The following is an 18,387-nucleotide window of genomic DNA, read 5'->3' on the forward strand; positions in this document are numbered from 1 at the left end:
CCACACTTTAGGAAAGAGGTGGACAAACTGGAGTAAATCCAGATGAGAGCAACCAAAAATGATAAAAGGTCAGGTTTTCTAAACTTACAAGGAAAGTTTAAAAAACTGGGCATGTTTAGTCTTGAGAAAAGAAGGCTGGGGATGTGGGGGGAGGGGAGGGACCTGATGATAGTCTTCAAATACAAGAGTTGTTATAAAGAGGACAGTGATTGATTGTTCTCTATGTCCATTGAAGGAAGGACAAGAAGTAATAGGCTTAATCTGCAGCAAGAGAGGTTTAGGTTAGATATTTGGAAAAACTTTCTAACTATAAGGATAGTTAGCACTGGAATAGGCTTTCAAGGGAGGTTGTGGAATCCCAGTCATTTGAGTGATGGTCTAGGTGTACTTGGTCATGCCTCATCACAGGGGTGACTAGATGACCTTTTGAGGTCCCTTCCAGCCCTACATTTCCATGATCTCTTGACTGAGAATTCCAAAGCAATCTAAGAGATGTATACCTGTATTTGGATAGTGCTCATGTACCATAATGCATGAGTGTTCAGATTTTTATAACAGACTCAGAGCAGCCACATTTGGACTCTACAAAGTAGAATTCAGAAGTCCACTGACCAAAGTTTACTCTGCCAAGAGTCTAACGCTATTATGCTAGGAGGTGTTGAAGCCTGGATTCTTCTGGCCGTGTAGGAATAGCAGCATCTGTTGTCCATTTTGATAGTAAAGTTTTAGAGTATAGGTGGCCAAAAAGGTGGTAGGATTCAGAAGGGTCTGTGTGTTTATGGTGTTTTCAACAGGGATGCATTAATATCTTTGAATTGCAGCACCTGCACTTCTCTTTTTAAATCTATGTAGAATGTTTGAGTTTGTGCTAAGAAAAATTAGCTGGATTACAGAGGATGCAAGAGCCAGATGCACATTCTTGCAGTGCCCTCTTACAACAGAGTTTGGATATTTTGGTGCATCAGGAGCTACTGGACCCACCCTATTTATATAGTAGAATTGGGGGAGAATTGGAGTTAAAAACTGGTAAGATCCGGATGTGTTTTTTCCAGTGCGACGGGTCTGGGATGTATCAGGGGCCAGATTTATCCACAGACGGAGGAACGGTGCCGTGACAGCAGCTACACTGACCAAGGATCAGCAGGCAGGTGCCAGCAGGTTCCGGTTTGCGTGGCTCGGCATGCAGGGGCAGGAGGGGCTGCCGCACTTCCCCAGCGGGGTGGAATTTAAAGGGCCGGGGTCCAAACTCGGCGGGCTGCCGCCGCTCCAGCCTGCGGGGCGGCCCAGGAGGAGGAGCGAGGCGGCAGAGGCGGCGCGGAGCCAGGCGGGCGGGAGCAGTGCGATGGCAGCAGCCGAGCCGCGCCGTGCTCCCTCGCTCTTCCCCGGACACGGCCAGAGCCCGGGGCGCGTCTCCTCGCCTCTCCCCGCCATGGCCGGCCGTGCGCTGCTGACCGTCCCCAGGTAGGAGCCTTCCCCCGCCCTCCGGGGCTCCAGCTCCCCGCGGGGCAGGCGGCGTGTCCGCCTCAGCCCTCGCCTGCAGCCCGAGGCGGAGCAGCCTTGGGCGAGGACGCTTCGGAGCGCGGCTCCCGGCGAGCGCCGCTGGAGCCAGGTTGCCGGGGCGGGCACAGGGTGGGTGCGGGAGGCACCGGGACGAGGTGCTGGGCAGTGGCAGCCGCTTCGTTCAGTACTGGCCAGCGCTCGGCCCGCCCCACTTACCTCGCTACCCCCCCCCCCCCCCGCCCCGGGTCTCTTCCTACCCCCAGCCCGAAGGGGGCTATACCTCTAATGGCGCATAGGGTCGGGACCTGTAACCACCCTCCCTGGCTGTGGGGGCGGGGGACTGCTATCTCAGAGCCCGGCACCACTGGCGGCAGGTGCTCGCTGCCTTGCAAAAAACTTTGCTGCAGGTCTCCCTCACTCGAATAGCAGTGGGGGGGAGGGGGGAACTGCTTCACAGGGGATTTAAAAATCTCTCCCCTCTGCCACCGCACCAGCTCTCAAAATAGTGATACAGATCGTGAAAGTTATTAACTCTAAAAGGAAGGAGAGGGTCTGACCGTCGCTTTCTGGAGTGGGAAAATCGTAGGGGCGGGGAGAGAAAATGGGATTGCTAAATGAAGAGTGGGACATCAGAAAACTACATTTCACCCTAAATATTCAGTGAGAGGGAGGAGTGTTTAACTGGCAGTGGTTTGTTTTTAATATATGCTTTCCAGCAAATTATTTCCCCTGGTAGAACAGCATTTTCAGCCCCTTATAACAGATTGCTGTGCCAACATGAAATCAATATCAGAGCTGTAGCTGCACTGTAAATTAAATGCAATAAAAATGAAATGGCATCAAATTCCGTCAGGGTTTTCATACTGAATATTTAAGAAAATAGGTTAGTGGCAAAAACAGTCAATAAAAGTTGTAGCATGTAGCACTGAATATTAATCATGCATATGGATGCTCTAGGTTTAGCTGTATGAAGCAGCAATAGTTAGGGTTGGGGGTTGTTTTTTTAAACTAGTAATCTCAGATTGGGAGCTGGCTGTTTATTTTACTAGTACACATCAGTCAAAGGCACTGCAAAAGTAAAAAAAAAAGCCTAAAGAACAAATGATTTTGTGTATTGTGAATATAAAACAATATATAGGATTTTAAAGAGAGACCAGACGATGCATAATTTAGAGAGCAAAATATGGGTAGAAGTTACTATGTGCAAAAAATTTTTTATTTAACACTACTTAATATCTAACAGCATGTCCTTTTAAATTTTTCTAAATACATTTATGTATGCACATCATAAAAATAAAATCTAGATTTCAGGATGATAAAGAAGGCTTTTAAAAAAGCTGAATGTAATGGTTTTGGATTTAAGTTAAATGCTTTTTTATTTCTAATACTTTAGGGGGCATAAACACTGAACAGAAAATAAATATAAAAAAGTCAAAATAAGGTTAATGGTTTCTTAGGAAAGCACTAAAAAAATGAGATGACATCCTAGAGGCTCTTTCATCACTTCTCCACTGAACAGTGTGTGTGTCAACCACATTTATTTTATAGTAATAGAACAAATGCAAGTTCAACATTCCATGACTGTGTCAGTTCCAGAGAATGTGCTGCAGATAAAGCATTTTTGAACAGCTGATGGTGTAAATGAGAGAATATTGATACATAAAAGGCAAACATTAAGGGTTGTTACAGCAGACTTCTCAGCGTAATCTTCAAAATGCAGTTTATTTTGATTCTTGATTATAGCATGCAGACAAATACTTTGTTTAAATGGTGTAAGGTACATGCTACTAGAGATAAAGGCATCTTATGTTTTAGCAGTGGATAGAGTGTTCTTTTTTTTTGCCTCTAGTATGGTGCTGTAAAGAGAACTAAAATTAATGCTGCTGTTTGAGTGTATGCAATTAAAAGGGGAAATAGAAGGTGATAACGGACATATGGAAGGTGCCAAGTGAGCGACCTCAGCTTCCATTGACTTTAATGGGCACACTTAGTGAATAATAGTTACAAGATCAGGGCTTTTGCCTTTATTTTAGTAGAGAAGCCTGCAGTAAACAACCTGCTCATGTGTTTCTCATAACAAACCCCAGAAGAAGGGTTCTGATTTGCTTGGCTGCATAAGATTCCCTGGCAATAATTCGGTCTCCCCTCCTCCATCCTCATGAGTAGCATCCAGGCTGCATTTTTAAGCCCTTCTTCTCCTCAGTTGCAGGATCAGGCCCTACAATACAGAGGTGAACTTATATAGATTAAGTTTTCAAACATTGACTACTGCAATGTTTTTAATAGTCTACCCTCAACCAAAATCTGTCTTAAAGTGCAAGGGATTCATTCTAATAGCCAGAAGGGGCCATTCGATCAGTTAGTCTGACCTCTTGTGTATCACAGGCCATTAAATTTCACTCATTTCACCTGTATTGAGCCTAATAACTTATGTTTAACTAAAATATATCTTCCAGAAAGGAATCCAACCTTGATTTGAAGACAAAAAGATGGAAAATCTACCACTTATTTCCCTTGGTAGGTTGTTCCAAATGTTAATCACCGTCACTGTTAAAAAAAGAAGTGCTTAATTTCCAATTTGAATTTGTCTGGCTTCAGCTTCCAACCACTGATTCTTGTAATGCCTTTCTCCTCTAGATAAGAGCCTTTTAGTACCCAGTATTTTGTGCCCATGAAGATATTTCTACATCATATGTAAGTCACCACTTGACCTTTTTTCCCCCCCCCCTTGACCTCTTTCTGATAAAGCAGATAGAGACTAGAGTTCTCCTCACTCTAAAGCTGTTTTCTCCAGCCCTCAAGTCAGTTGTGGCTCTTTTCTGCCCTGTCTCCACTTTTTCCAACATCCTTTTTAAAATTCTGACACTGGAATCATATGCAGTATTACGATATCAATATCACCAGCCCCATGAACATAGGTGATTTTCACCACTCTACTCCAATACACTACTGCCCTGTTTATACATACAAGGATTTCATTAGAATCTAGACCTTTTAGCTGTAGCATCGCACAGGGAGCTCATGTTCAGTTGCTTGTCCACTATGACCCCATAGCTCTTTTTTAGAGCAACTACTTTCAGGAAGGCAGTTCCCCATTCTGTGGCATTGCAAGCACCCCTTGTTCCTACATGTAGGACCTTGCATTTGTCTATATTAAAATTCATTGTTTGAGTGGGCCCATTTTACCAAGTGATCCAAATTGCTTTGTGTAGCTGCTCTTTCATTATTTTGCCAAACTTGGTGTCATCCACAAATTTTATGTGTTGATTAGTATTGGCTTTAGTACTGATCCTTGCAGAGCCCTGCTAGAAACACCCCCAGTTGACGACGATTCTACATTAACTATTTGAGTCAGCCACTTTTAAACCATTTAGTGTACTTTATTGATACTGTATACAGTAGAACCTCGGAGTTATGAGCACTTTGGGAATGGAGGTTGTTCGTAACCTTGCAACGTTTGTAACTCTGAACAAAACATTATGGTTCTTTCAAAAGTTTATAACTGAATATTTATTTAACAGCTTTGAAATGCCATTATGCAAAAGAAAAATACTGTTCCCCCCCCCACTTTTTTTTTTGTAGTAGTTCACTTTTAGGACAGCACTGTACTATATTTGCTTTTTTCCCCCTCCTCTCTGCTGCTGCCTGATTGTGTACTTCCAGTTCTAAATGAGGCGTGTGATTGGTGGGTCAGTTCATAACTCTGGTGTTCCTAACTCTGAGGTTCTACTGTAGTTCTAAGTTGTTTTTAATCAGAACATCATTTGATACAAAGCCAAACACCTTACAAAAGTTTAACTGAATTGATATATAGTTACCAATATTAACCAAAAAGATAGTCTCACTGAAGAATGAGGTCAAAATCATTACCATAAAATCATGTTGACATACATTAAACAATTAAAGGTTAGGAGATTCAAATAATTATACTCCTATCAGCTTTTCCATTATTTTACCCAAGATTGAGGTCAAACTAGTCATTCTGTGGTCATCTCACCTGACCTTTATGAATACTGGCAAAACAAACGCGTTTCCCGTCTTTTGGGATTTCTCCAGTAGTCCAAGATTTAATTAAAATGAACATCAGCAGGCTAGTGATCTCCTACACCAGCTCTTTTTGAACTCTTGGATGCATGTGATCCAGGGCCACTGATTTAAAAACATTTATCCCTAGTAGATATTGTTTATCTTTGGTTCCTACTGGACTGGAAGGTATTTCATATCCTAATGTGATACAAATCTTTCATCTTGTTTGTTTTCAGATAAATATATGTTGAACACTTCTTTTTTTCCTGCATCAACAACAATTTTACCATCTCCATCTAGTAATAGGCCAATACCATGATAGAATTGATTTTGTTCTTAACATACTGAAATTCCTTATTGTCCCTGTATTCTCCTCCCCCTTCCCCCCAATATCTTGTAAATCAGAAAAAAGGAAGAGTAGAAAATGGATATTGCTTACCCCCCTCCACCCGGCCTCCTCCCCTGGCCCATTTATTATATATTGCTTTCCTCTCCCCCATTGCTGCCTTCATTTCACCACTGAACCTGGATTGGCTTTTAGCCAAGTTTATCCGGTTGCTTGATTGTGGAATCATGGTTTTTTGGCCATCTAATAAACTCTTCTTAAAGAGCTCCCAATTTTCATCTCCATATCTCTCTGTAATCATTGAAAAAGAATACAAATTCATCCTTTCAACTGTCTGATAAAGCTTCATTTGAATCCTACAGTTAAGAAATGTACTTTAAAAAAGACACCAAAACCCTTTTGGTGAAGTCACATAAAACCAACTGCTCTAGCCCATAAGCAGGCAAATTCCCAGCTAGTGAAATTCACTCCTGTGCAGAAAAACAGCACAAGACCTGTGCATGCTAAAGCCATCCCACAAGGCTTCAGCATAGGGATTAAGTAGAGCTTGGGTGTGCCCAAGCCCATGCATGCATTTGCTCGTGGAGATCATTGAACTGAGGACTCCTTGTACTGCAAGTAAAGCTTTTTAATCAGCAAGACAGGATTTAGACTGCGTGTACTTGGATGACCACATATCCATGGAGAATAGAAGCATTATTAGGTTATAATATTTATCTAGATCAGAGGTGTTGTGGGGATTAGTTACCCAGTAGCTGCTTCATCAGTGAAATTCTACTTGCAGAGAGGCAGCACCAGGCTTGTGCGTTTCACTTAAGTCTGGAAAATGCAAGTGTAACTATGCTGGCCATCAACAGAAACATGAATTTCACTCCATTCATGGGACTCCCATTTAAGTCAAAGAGTGTTCCATGCACTGAGCAGGCCCCGAAAGGATACATGCTTTGAAGATGCACTTTTTGAATATTTTTAGTCATAATTAGGACTTTAAATGTCATAATCCAGCTGCTTTATTTTTATACCAATGAAACAATCTTCATAGTTTCTGCATTGAGTAGTTGCACAGAAGATCAAAGGGACATTTTGTATTGAAGAGAAGAAATGGATAGTTCTGCAGTGTATTTAAAAGAGGTCAGAATCTCTCATTCAATTTTAAATGGTCTACAATATTTCAGTTCCTAGTGGAAAGGGATCATATTAGTAGGGAAATGGTCTAACATACCTAGAAATCATCTTGTATTCCCTCAGTTTGGTGCTACTATTGTCTTGTAGATCTGCCAACCTCTTAGTACTGACCTAAGTTAATTGTACTACTGATGTTGTTTACCCCTTTAAAATAAATTGTAATTTTTATTAAAGGAAAAGACTGCTCTGCTGGTAACATCAGGATAGAAAGCTTGCAGTCTTTGCAAAGATCCCCCCACCCCCAGCCCCACTCCCATAAAAAAAGTTGTTTCTTAGATTGTAAGGAACTACTGTACAAAGTAGTAACAATGTAATTGTTAAGGAGTTGTGAGGCCAAGATTACATGACTATATAACCTTATATACTGTAGTAGTGATGAGCTTTTGCACAAACAAATCATAAATCAAGTGAAAGTCAATGCAGTGTGTTTGTTTTTCGAAATAAATACTGTGTTTGAACTATGCTAGCAGTTTGTGTGGGGTTTCAATCTATTTGATGTGAAATTGATTAGCACTTTAAAGAAATGCAGCCATGATAGCTAGATTAATCAAGCCCTCCAGTGTTTGTTATGGGTTGTTACCTGTTAAACACTAAGGCATGTGTTTGCATTCTATCATCAACAGCTTGTTTTGGTTTAAAGTAATGGAGGTGGACTTTAAGTCAAGTCATATTATATAGTCTAAAGATGCTTATATTTGTGAGTAAAATGGCTGGTTTTCAGCCTTAGAAGATGTCGTTAGCATTTTAGGATGAGGTACTTAAAATACAGTATTTTATATAGGGACTAATCATGAACTGTACAAGTTTGACCTTTTTTTTTAAATAAACAGACTTTAGAAGAGATGTACTTTTTAATGTCAAAGAAGCCAGATTCCAATATCCTCTTGCACAGAGTGGTGCCTTAGTCCAAAGGTAGCCCCACTGAAGTTGGGGGGAGAGGGTTGGGGAATGCGGGTTATTCATGAAGGAAGGTATTTCTCATTGTGAATAAGGCTATCAATCTAGTCTAAAGACCTTCCTGACAGAGGCATTCCCCCCCCCCGCATCATATCATCCAGTTAAAAGTTCAAAAAAGAAAGGAAGAAATGTGTCCGTCATTAAGGTCACATCTACACAGCGTTGTTGAGTGAGCCTCCCCGTTCAGGTGGACAGGCTTGGGCTAGCAGGGGCTCATGCTAGCGCTCTAACAAGAGCCCTGTACACAGTTCGTGGAAGCTGTGGCTTAGACTGGAATTTGGGCTCTGAAACCCACAGCCCCCAGGTTTCACAGCCCAGGCTACAACTTGAAAGTGCTGTACAGTTGGTGCTAGAGCTCTAGCCCCAGCCCCACTAACCCAAGTCAGTCAACTGGGGCTGGGCTCCAAAATGCTGCATAGACATACTCTAAAAGGCTATTAAAATGCCTCAGGCTGCTGCTCAGTAGTTGGTGTATTAACAGGGCATTTCAAGGTAAGCAGTGAATTAGTCGGGAGTTCTTGTTATCACTTAAGAGTGCAATGGGACTACTTGTGTCAGTACTATGGAAGTAAAGCAAGCGAAGAACTGGGCTCTAGGGCCTGACTATTCTTGTGCAGCCAAATCTCCCATTTGATTTCCCAGTAACTCCTTGGTACCTAAGAATTCTCATTGACTTTCATTTTTATATATAATTTCTCACTTAGAATATAATAGTGTTCTTATAACTTACTGAGTAGTTGAGTGATTCCTTTAAGATATGAGAGTAAATCCTTTGCCCAGCAGTCAGCCTGAATAGCCAGGCTGGGCCCAGTAGGAGGGGAAACAGAGGGGAGCAAATAACCACCATCTGAGCACAAAGAAGAGTTTCACAGCTGCTCCATGAAATATATTGCAGCGTGGTGGCTAGAATAACTCCGCAGTTATCAAAAAAACAAAAGCAAAACAACCCCTGAACAAAATCATATTCTGGCCTGAGGAAAGCAAAGATCTTTAGATCCCCCTTCATTTTGCCTTACTCCTACTTCATACTGTGCACATTATGCAGGAAGTTCACTTTCAGCTGGGATCCATGAGGTATAGCTCCATGCAGCCCTCCCATGGTATGTCACAACAATAAATTGTTTCTACTGCTACTGGGCCTTTGAGGATGACACTGAGTTTTCCCCATAAATCTTTAATGACAAAGTGAACAGCTCAGTGATCTGACTCATCTATTTATGTAGTGTTGGGTTTAGCAACCTATATTCCCTGTATAGTTGGAAACAGTGAATTTTAGTGTTTTAATAGAGAAATGGAAGATCCCTCCCTTTCATTTGTTGGCCCAGTTCCACACTGCCTGCTGCTCTCTATAGTAATACACATCTGTGCAAAATGATTGTAAACCACCACCAAATCAGGATGCTAGTGTTTTCACACCAACTTTGTTCTGATGTGAAAAAAAGCAAGGCAGTGGAGAATCAGTCCATAGAAGGAGCCATGATGATACAAGCAAAGCAGAGAAAGAAAGCCAGGATTGCTGGCTCTGGGTATGTATATTTTGGTGTAAGGGAAGCTAAGTTGATCACAGGCTGAAAGAAGGTGTGAGACCAAAGGCATGAACAGAACTGAGCTGCCTTAACAGGATGAGTAAAAGTTTTTCAAAAGTGGTTTTAGAGTCATGTTTGCTATAGAAAGTATCACAGATTTTTTTGATCAATAAATAGTTAGCTTCATATTGTCAAAGGGAAAAATAATTGAATTTGTGTTTCTCGGGGCTATTAGTAGGGAAATAGAGCTTTATTCCTACAGAGCAACCAGAAGCACCCATCTCATGTAAATTGTTAAAATAGAAGATTTTCTGTGGGCAAGTGATGATCAAATATAGTCTTTGGCGCCAAAATGATCACAGCATGTTCCTGTACAATGTAACTGGATAGCTTAATATAGTTTAGGAGCAGATCTGCATGTGGTCATAGAAACAATCTCATTAGAGCACATGGAACTTCTGAATGTAAATTAGATGTAGACGCTCAGTTTGGACTCTTACTTTATCATTCACTGAGATCTGAAGTCGTATTGGCTCTTGCACACTATAATAAGTTCATAATCACAAATACTGTGAAAGGCATCTGACTCAAGCTTTGGACAGGTCGCCCTTCCATAAGGCCACATGATCTGTTTCATGTTCAATGGCAATCACACTATGGAATTTGGCTGTTTGTGGAATCAAGTTTAGTGGCTATTGCTGAATTAAGTGTATCAAACAAAATCCAACATAGATACAGATTATCTTCTACTCCCTCCAGCCTTAGATTTGTAACAGTTAGATACAGTAAGATCAGTGTGTATTGGCTGCTGTATATGATCAACTTTTAAGGTTGTATTGATCAGAATAGGTGGTTTTACTTACCATTAGTACTGTAACTTGATTTCTTACCCCTGCTCCCAAAAAAAGTGGCAATTGCTGTTTAAGACTTGGGGTCCTAGTTGGATCTCTTACCAATATTAGGCTCATAATTCCATTTACTTCAGGAAAGTTACTGCTGGCTTTATGCCACTGTAAGAGAAAGGGGATCAAGCCCTAGGCACAGAAACTGGGATACTTTATCATTTGATTCCAGTGTAATTGGATATATTGGCTGCAGTAGAATTAAAGTTGTTTGCACTTTCAATCACAGAGAATCTCTATTACTAATGTCATTCTGTGACAATAAAGACTTCACTATAAGTGTACTGCGTAAATCAGCTTTTAAAATGTGAAATCTAGGGAAACTGTTAAAACCAGAGAGTCTATTCAACCACTATTTTGGATATCTTAATACGAGTAAAACAGATTTTCTGGTCTTTTAATAAAGGGACCAAGATCCAAAACTGGGAGGCGCAAAGAATAAATTTAGTAAATTTCTAAAACAGCATGTTCCACTGACTAATTACACTGACACACAGAGTGTAGCAAATTGCACTACATTATACAGATAATTTATCAAACAGGAATTTGACAACTCATTTTTAATATGAATCAGGGACAGATTTGCTATTCAGGAGATCAGCATCAGGTTTTGTAACTAGATAGTAAGTTAAATCTTCACGAAACAATTGGTTGAAGTGAATTGCAAAAACCAATCCACTCGGTGACCTGTGATACAGGAAATTGAATGCTTCCAAAGGTTATAAATGAAGTCTTGATAAGCTTGAGAGAGATGTTTTCACACTTAGTTTTTTGATAGTATTTATTCCTGGAAATGGGGGTGAGGGGGGAGAGCTTGCTTTAAACCTAGGATAATTAAAGCCTGATAGGTTTCTAAGCAACTGGTCATCTGAACTTGTTTTAGCAGAGTGGGCAGTTATAGCCAGTTTCAGAGGGTGTGCACAAATCTATGGCAGAAGAAGAAGAGCAGAAACCTGCTGAGAAAAAGATCTTGGCACTTCATGTACAAATTGTCCTAGGGATATAAGCCTAGACCATACATTGCCGGGGATGGGGAGGGCAGATGGGGCAGTGGGGGGGGGGGGGGCAGATCCTGATGTCCTTATGCATCCATAATACAATAGGCATCTTACTGGCTCAAGACTCATTGAAGTCAAGGCGGGGGGATTTTGGATGTTCAGCAACTCCAGGAGCAGGTCCAGATGTGTCATCTACTATTATATCTTACAGTAGCACCTACAGCCTCCAGCTGAGATCAGTGACAGCTAGTGCTAGGCACTGAAGGAAGTGCCTTGAAGAGCCTACAAGCTACAAAGGCAAGAGTGGGAAATTATCTTGATCAATGGTCCCCAGACTGTGAGGTGTGCCCCCCTAGGGGAGCATGGCGGAGCCTTCCGGGGGGGAGGGCGGGGGGCGCTCTGCTCTGCCCCTAGCCCAGCTCTGCCCTCATTCCCTCTCTGCCCCTAGGCTAGCTCCATCCTCAGTTCTGCCTCCAGCCCAAGCATCTCTGCCGAGCTAGCGGTGCAGTAATGGAGGATGGGTGTGGACAGATACCATTACTGATAAGGGGGAAGGGGGATGACAGGAAGAGCTTGGGCACCACTAATCTAGATGCATTTTGGTTTTAAGTTAGCCTCAAGAATAGACAACTCCAAAAATGTTAACGAAAAAGGGGATATAATATTTGCCATTTACCATGCAGTATGCTATGCCAGACATTCAGGGGTACAAGATCTGACCAGTATTTGAGATGTTTAGGATAACGGGGAGGGACAGGTCAACACAAATTGTAACCATGGATTGTGCCTTCATCTACCTTGTCATAGCTCTAATAGCAGTATTAGTAGTTTGCTTACAGAAATCCTAAATGAATCTTTGTTCATCATTACGTGTTTACTTTCACTTGTATGTTTTCCATCTTTGGTTTCCTATTGTTATTTTATTTCATATCGAGCTCAGATCTCTATTTTGTATCAATTCCATATTGGTGTGTGAGGTTTTATTATATGAAGTGGAAGATTTAGGCCCCACTCCTGCAAACATGTATGCATCTGCTTAACTTTGTGTGGTTAACCCCACTGATTTCAGTTAAACTGCTCATGTGAGTGAAGTGAAGCATGTAACTAAATGTTTGCAGGATCAGGTCTTAGATTTATAATGTCTCCATAGTCCATCCCTGGCAACATCCCCCCACTTTTAACTCTCCCCATTTCTCAGTGACAGCACTGGTGTTTTGTGATGCTCTAAGTTAGGCAGGTAAGCTTAAAACAAAGCAGCTTCCTGCTACTGATTGAGCTAGCACTTCTTGATTCTGGTCTCAGACCAGTTTTACACAGGTGTAACTCCATTGAGCCCCTGACCCCTGCCTCTGATTTATATCAGAATCAGGCCCTATGTATGTTAACAGTTATCCTTATTTTAGGAATCATCACCCACTAAAACCGATATTTCCACGGGTATAGCATGAAAGTATTTTTTCAGTGTATTTTGAAGGTAAGTGGGGGGTGTTCTCCAGTCGTATTTTTTTAAAATCTTGTTTACAGATAATGTGAACATCATCAACACCAGCAATAAAGGCTTTGATTTTGAACAGAATAATTGCATTTGAAGGACTTGAAAAGCCAACTCCCCATAGATGGAACTGAAGAATAGAACAATTGCATTTAGTTCCCACTGACTATAGAAAGATCCTTTTAGACTTAGAATTACTGTAGCTCAGTTTGCCTTTTCTCTGTTGTGATTATTCACTTTGTATGAGACATCTAATGTAAGGCCTGGTATTTCTGCAGCTGTATCATTCTGATAAAGATGAAATGCAAATTCTCTGCAAAATAGCAAGGATGTGCACCCCATAAAAGTGATGGAATGAGAGATCTGAAAATAAAGCAGGTGCTTATTGAGCTTTACTTTAAAAAAAAAAAATGCATGAAACTAGCAATACATCTTTTACTCATTTAGATTATATCAGCCTACAGGCGAGACTGAGAGGAGGTGATCAACACCCTCAATTCTCAGTGAAGTCAATAGGTGTAGAGGGAGTGGAGTAGTTTGCAGGAGGCCCTGAGCCCTGTACCAGTTCAGACCTAGGTATTGTCTCCAGGGACATTATGCCTGGGTCCCACATCCATATTAAAAAAAAAAAATCACATTTGTTCAAGGTATTTATAGATTGTTTGACTAACCATCTGTGCTCTGATTGAAGTACACATATGGTCCAGACAGAAAAAAATGAATTCTGAGTGTTATAATTGTAATTTCAACAGCATCAAATCTAAAGTTTTCACTGTACAACTATCCTGACCCTTTTATATGCAAAGTTAAATTTTAGAACAAGGTACAAAATTCAGCAGATAGCAGCAACATTAGAAGGAAAGCAAGAATGGTCTGTTTCTTAAGTTCTGGTCCCAAAAAAGTCTTCTGGTAAAAACAGCACTAGTGCTCCCCCATCCTTTCTACTTACCTAGATGAAGGGAGGTAGGGCCTTTCTTCCCTAGGTGGTGGAGTAAAAGCTGTGTTTATCTACCCCCAAACTATGGTCCCTGCATTGGGCAGACAGCTACAGGAACTTGAAAATTCAATGTAGCAGTTAACTATCCCAGGGCTACTAAAAGGCTTCTACAAAGGTAAAATGACAGTTCTTAAATACTATATATTGGGATTTTTTTGCAAAGCTGTAAAAAGTCATTTTATTTAAAGGCATTTATTTACCCTCTTTGTATACTTCAGTACTTACTTATTTTAGATAATTTTGATAGTTAGCAACTGTTTGCCTGAGAGGTGAGGCTTAAATGCAGCTCTGAGCACATAGTGTTTGTGTTCATTAAAAAACCCTAGAAGGGGCCTTTGGGCATATTGAATATGGCAGTCTAGAAGTGATGATAAAGGATGAATGATTGCTCTTTAAGATGCATTTTGGCTGACGATGGCAAAATCTGGTTTATTCTCTTTCGGTAGCTCTCCCAGAGGGGTACTATTTTCTTGCACATTGCACTTTTTGTAATGAAACCCTGTAATTTAAGTATGAATAGTCTAAAATTGCAAATAAACCATAGAACAAAGCCAGTGGTGTCTGTGATCCTACATTGTGGCACAGCACTTTCCCAGTGGAAGCAACAGGAAGAATTGCCTCCCAGTTCCCAGGTGTGTAGTGGGAATGAACCCATCAGTACACCTCTTTAGATGTGTAGCATACACTCATTTGCATGTCCATCCAACTCTTTTGGGATGGAAAGTGTCCCAGAAGATACTAGCACAGAACAGTCTGTCCTTAGGAGAATAAAAATACAAAGTCTATGGCGAGCCCCTATTCTAAGGGGTATCAAATGGCTTAAATCCTTCTCTTGTGCACCTGTGCAGGGTCTAGTCACAATCTGACCCAAAGAAAATAAATTAGAATTACTACTAAAAGATACTGGAAAACTAAAATGATGTATCATCACAGGAGGCCAAAGGAACTTAGGTTTCTCTGGGTAGGTCTACACTGCAATTAAAAACCTCATGACCATGCCAGCTGACTTGGGCTTGAGCTAAGGGGCTGTTTAATTGTGATGTAGATGTTCAGGCTCACATAGAGGCCTGGCTGTAGGACCCTGTGAGGTCATTTCCTTTATCCCCAAAGTTTCCTTTATTAATGCAATACCTAATTTTTTTTGTGGGGCTTAAATCCCCCAGTTGTCTACACTCATGCAAATGAGACCTCTGAGGAACACTTAAGTGCTGCAAAGGCATATTGGCAATTTAGTAGCTAGCAATATTCCCTCTGAGTCACTGCTAACAAAATAAATAAATCCAGCTTTGGGTTAGGGAGGACTGATACTGGAAATGCCATTTTTTAGCTCACACATGAAACTGAGGTCATAGAATCATAGAAATGTAGAGCTGGTAGGGAGCTCTAGAAGTCATCAATTTCAACACCCAATGCTAGGGCAGGCAGGGCCCCCACATGGGGGCGGGGTACACTTTACCAGTGCCCAGTCCAGGCTGCAACCCCCATTACCATGAGGAAAAAATTGAGGCACAATTGTAGATAAGTTCCTATAAATAGTCACAGGAATTATTTCCCTCTATCTATTGTCCAGAACTTGAGAGATTTGCAAATCTTGGAGATTTGTAACACAGGAGAGGGCCAGTGTTACATGTTTGGACCCTGATGGCAGGACCAAGTAAACCTAGCCTCTCTCGGACAGGTGTTTGTTGAACCTGTTTTTAAAAACCTCCAATGATGCAAATTCCACAACTACCCTTGGAAGCCTATTCTCCAAGTATAACTACCTTTAGGTATTAGGAAGAACTTTCTAACTATAAACCAAGTCTCCTTTGCTGCAGATTATGTCCATTGAAGACAGAACAAGTAGTAATGGTCTTAGACAACAATTGTGCTCTTCAAATATGTTAAGTGTTTTTATAAAGACTTATCAGATCCCTGCCTCCCCTTCTTTCCTCAAGACTAAACATGCCCAGTTTTTAACCTTTTCTCATTAGTCAGGGTAATGGAGTTCTCTACTCAAGGCTGAGGCACCTACTTGTGTCTCAACCCAGTTCAACACACCCTTCTGCCTCTCATTCATTCTGTGGCCCCTCTCACACTCCAGGAGTTGCAATTCTTCCTCTTTGTGAGTTGGAATGCTCCCTATTTGTGCTTGGCCCTCCAGTCAGGGCAGTATACTTTTCCCCTTCCAGGGTATAAAAGTCAGTGGACTGGTTGACCAGGTATCATTCTGGCAATCCCCCAGTTCAAAGCTATGCCACTTCCCTAGTGACTAGTAGAGGAACCTGGGCCTACCTACTTCTCCATGTTCCAGCCCAAGGACCCTCAAAGCAGCAACTAAGGTCTGCCCCATCCAAAACCTTACTGCTGCCATTTCCCTTGGCCTTTTCCTACGCCACCTTTATCCAGAATTGGACACAATACTCCAGGTTAGGCCTCACAATTGCCGAGTAGAGCGGGACAGTTACCTCCCATATCTTAAATATAACACTCCTGTTAGAGGGTGAGGGGATATACTATCTACTGGGCCAGCAAGCCTGTCAAAGATATTAGGTTGGTTTGGAACGATTTGTTCCTGACAGATCCATGCTGGCTATTCCTTATCACTATTATTCTCTAGGTCCATGTTTCTCAACCTTTTTGATACCAGTGACCAACTTGCTGCCTTCCTAAACCGTGTCAGGGAATTCTCAGGGACCAGCGCCAGTCAATGGACTGGTGGTTGAGAGAAACTGCTCTAGGTGCTCACAAATGGATTGTTTAATAATTTCTTCCAGTAGCTTTCCAGATATCAAAGTTAGAGTGGTTGGTCTGTATTGCTCTAGGACATCTTTGTTCCTCTTTTTAAAGAGAATTATTATATTTGCCCTTCTCCAGTCCTCTGGGACCTAACTCATCCTCCATCGGGTTCTCAAAGATAATTGCTAAGGGTTCTTAGATTTCTTGACCTAGTTCCTCTTAAGTACCCTAGGGTGAATTTCATAAGACTCTATGACTTGAATATATCTAACTTATCTATTCTTTAGCCTGTTCTTTCCCTATTTTGGCTTGTGTTCCTTCCCCCTTGTTGTTCATGTTTGTGTTGCATATCTAGTCACCATTAACCTTTTTAGTGAAGACTGAAGCAAAATGTGTCGAATATTTCAGACACCAGTTATTAGATCTTTTCCCCTGCTAAGTAGTAGACCTACACTGTCCTCCTTTCTCTTGCTCCTGATATATTTAAAAAACCTTTTCTTATTGCCTTATGTCCCTTCGTAGATGGGACTCATTTTATGCCTTAGCTTTTCTGATTCGATTCCTATATGCTTATACTTTTTTTTTCAGGTCATTAAAGAGCTCTGTATGAAACCATGTTGTCCTCTTCCTATTCTTCCTAACTTTCCTTCACATCAGGCCAGTTTGCAGTTGTTCCTTTAGTGTAATCATCTTGAGAAACTGCCAGCTCTCCCTTTTCCCTTAGCTTTTCTTCCCATGGGACCTTAAACTCAGAGAGCTGGTAGGCAAAGTTTGAATATCTGTAGTCCATGGTCCTTATTCTGCTGCTCACTCATTCCTTTCCTTTGAATCTTAAAATCATCATTTCATGATCACTGTCACCCAGATTGCCTTCCTCTTCAGATTCACTTCCAGTTCCTTCCTGTTGTTCAGAAGGAAGTCTAAAATGCCTATTCTCCATTACTTCCTCTACTTTCTGGAGCAAAGTTGTCCCTAGTACATTCCAAGAAGTTATTGGAAGTTTTGTTTTGCAGTGTATTACTTTTCCAAACAGGTGTCTGGGTCGTTAAAGTCCTCATTACTACCAGCTCTTGTGTGTTGGATATTTCTGTTTGTTCTAGTCTCAACTGCCTCCCACCTGTATAATGCAACAACACCTTTCTTTTTACCCTGCCTGTCCTTCCTGAACAAGCTATACCCTTTTATACCAATATTCCAGTCATGAGACTTATTCCACCAAGTCTCTATGCCAATCAAGTCGATTTATCTTATGTACTAATGGACTTCCAGTTTTTCCCCATACGCCTTACATTGGTGCATCAACATTTAAGATGTTGATCAGATTCCCCCACTGATTTTCCTCTTGTTCCTGTGATCCTATTATAATTTTCCATGCTCCCCCACTCCAACATCTAACCCTTTGTTAAAGTCATCTTCTATATACCTATCTGTGGGCTTTTGTTATCTGCCTCTTTTGAACCTAGTTTAAAGCCCTCTTCTCTGGCTTGGCAAGTCACTGCACATAGATGCTCTTCCCCTTCATGGTCAGGTGGGCCCCATCTCTTCCCAGCAGACCTTCTCAGAACAGCATCACATGGTCAAGAAAGTCAAAACTCTGCCTACATAATCTGAGCAGCCATGTATTCATCTTCACAATGTGTCCCCGACCTGGGCTCTTACTGTTATACCGCTCTTACTCATTATAGGTTCTATGATACTCTCCGTAAGGGATCCTTCTGGATGCAAAGTGAAAGTAAGATC

General features: G+C 41.4%; 1 protein-coding gene and 1 long non-coding RNA gene across 2 annotated transcripts in view; one reads left to right on the forward strand and one right to left on the reverse strand.

Moving 5' to 3' along the window:
• Window positions 1-1,386: 1,386 nt before the first annotated feature.
• Window positions 1,387-18,387, forward strand: part of SPHKAP (SPHK1 interactor, AKAP domain containing) — a 92,580-nt gene continuing 75,579 nt past the window's right edge. The window contains exon 1 of the mRNA XM_067559391.1: window positions 1,387-1,461. Within this exon, the coding sequence (XP_067415492.1) occupies window positions 1,430-1,461 (32 nt within the window). The 5' untranslated portion in view covers window positions 1,387-1,429. The remainder of the gene's footprint in view (window positions 1,462-18,387) is intronic.
• LOC137160717 (uncharacterized) overlaps window positions 2,440-18,387 on the reverse strand; it is a 29,796-nt gene continuing 13,848 nt past the window's right edge. The window contains exon 3 of the long non-coding RNA XR_010921970.1: window positions 2,440-3,718. This is a non-coding gene — a long non-coding RNA (uncharacterized lncRNA). The remainder of the gene's footprint in view (window positions 3,719-18,387) is intronic.

The sequence above is a fragment of the Emydura macquarii genome, unplaced genomic scaffold, assembly GCF_026122565.2.
Source record: "Emydura macquarii macquarii isolate MOO-44397 ecotype Brisbane River unplaced genomic scaffold, CSIRO-AGI_Emac_v2 contig_18, whole genome shotgun sequence".
In the NCBI taxonomy this organism is placed as follows: Eukaryota; Metazoa; Chordata; order Testudines; family Chelidae; genus Emydura; species Emydura macquarii.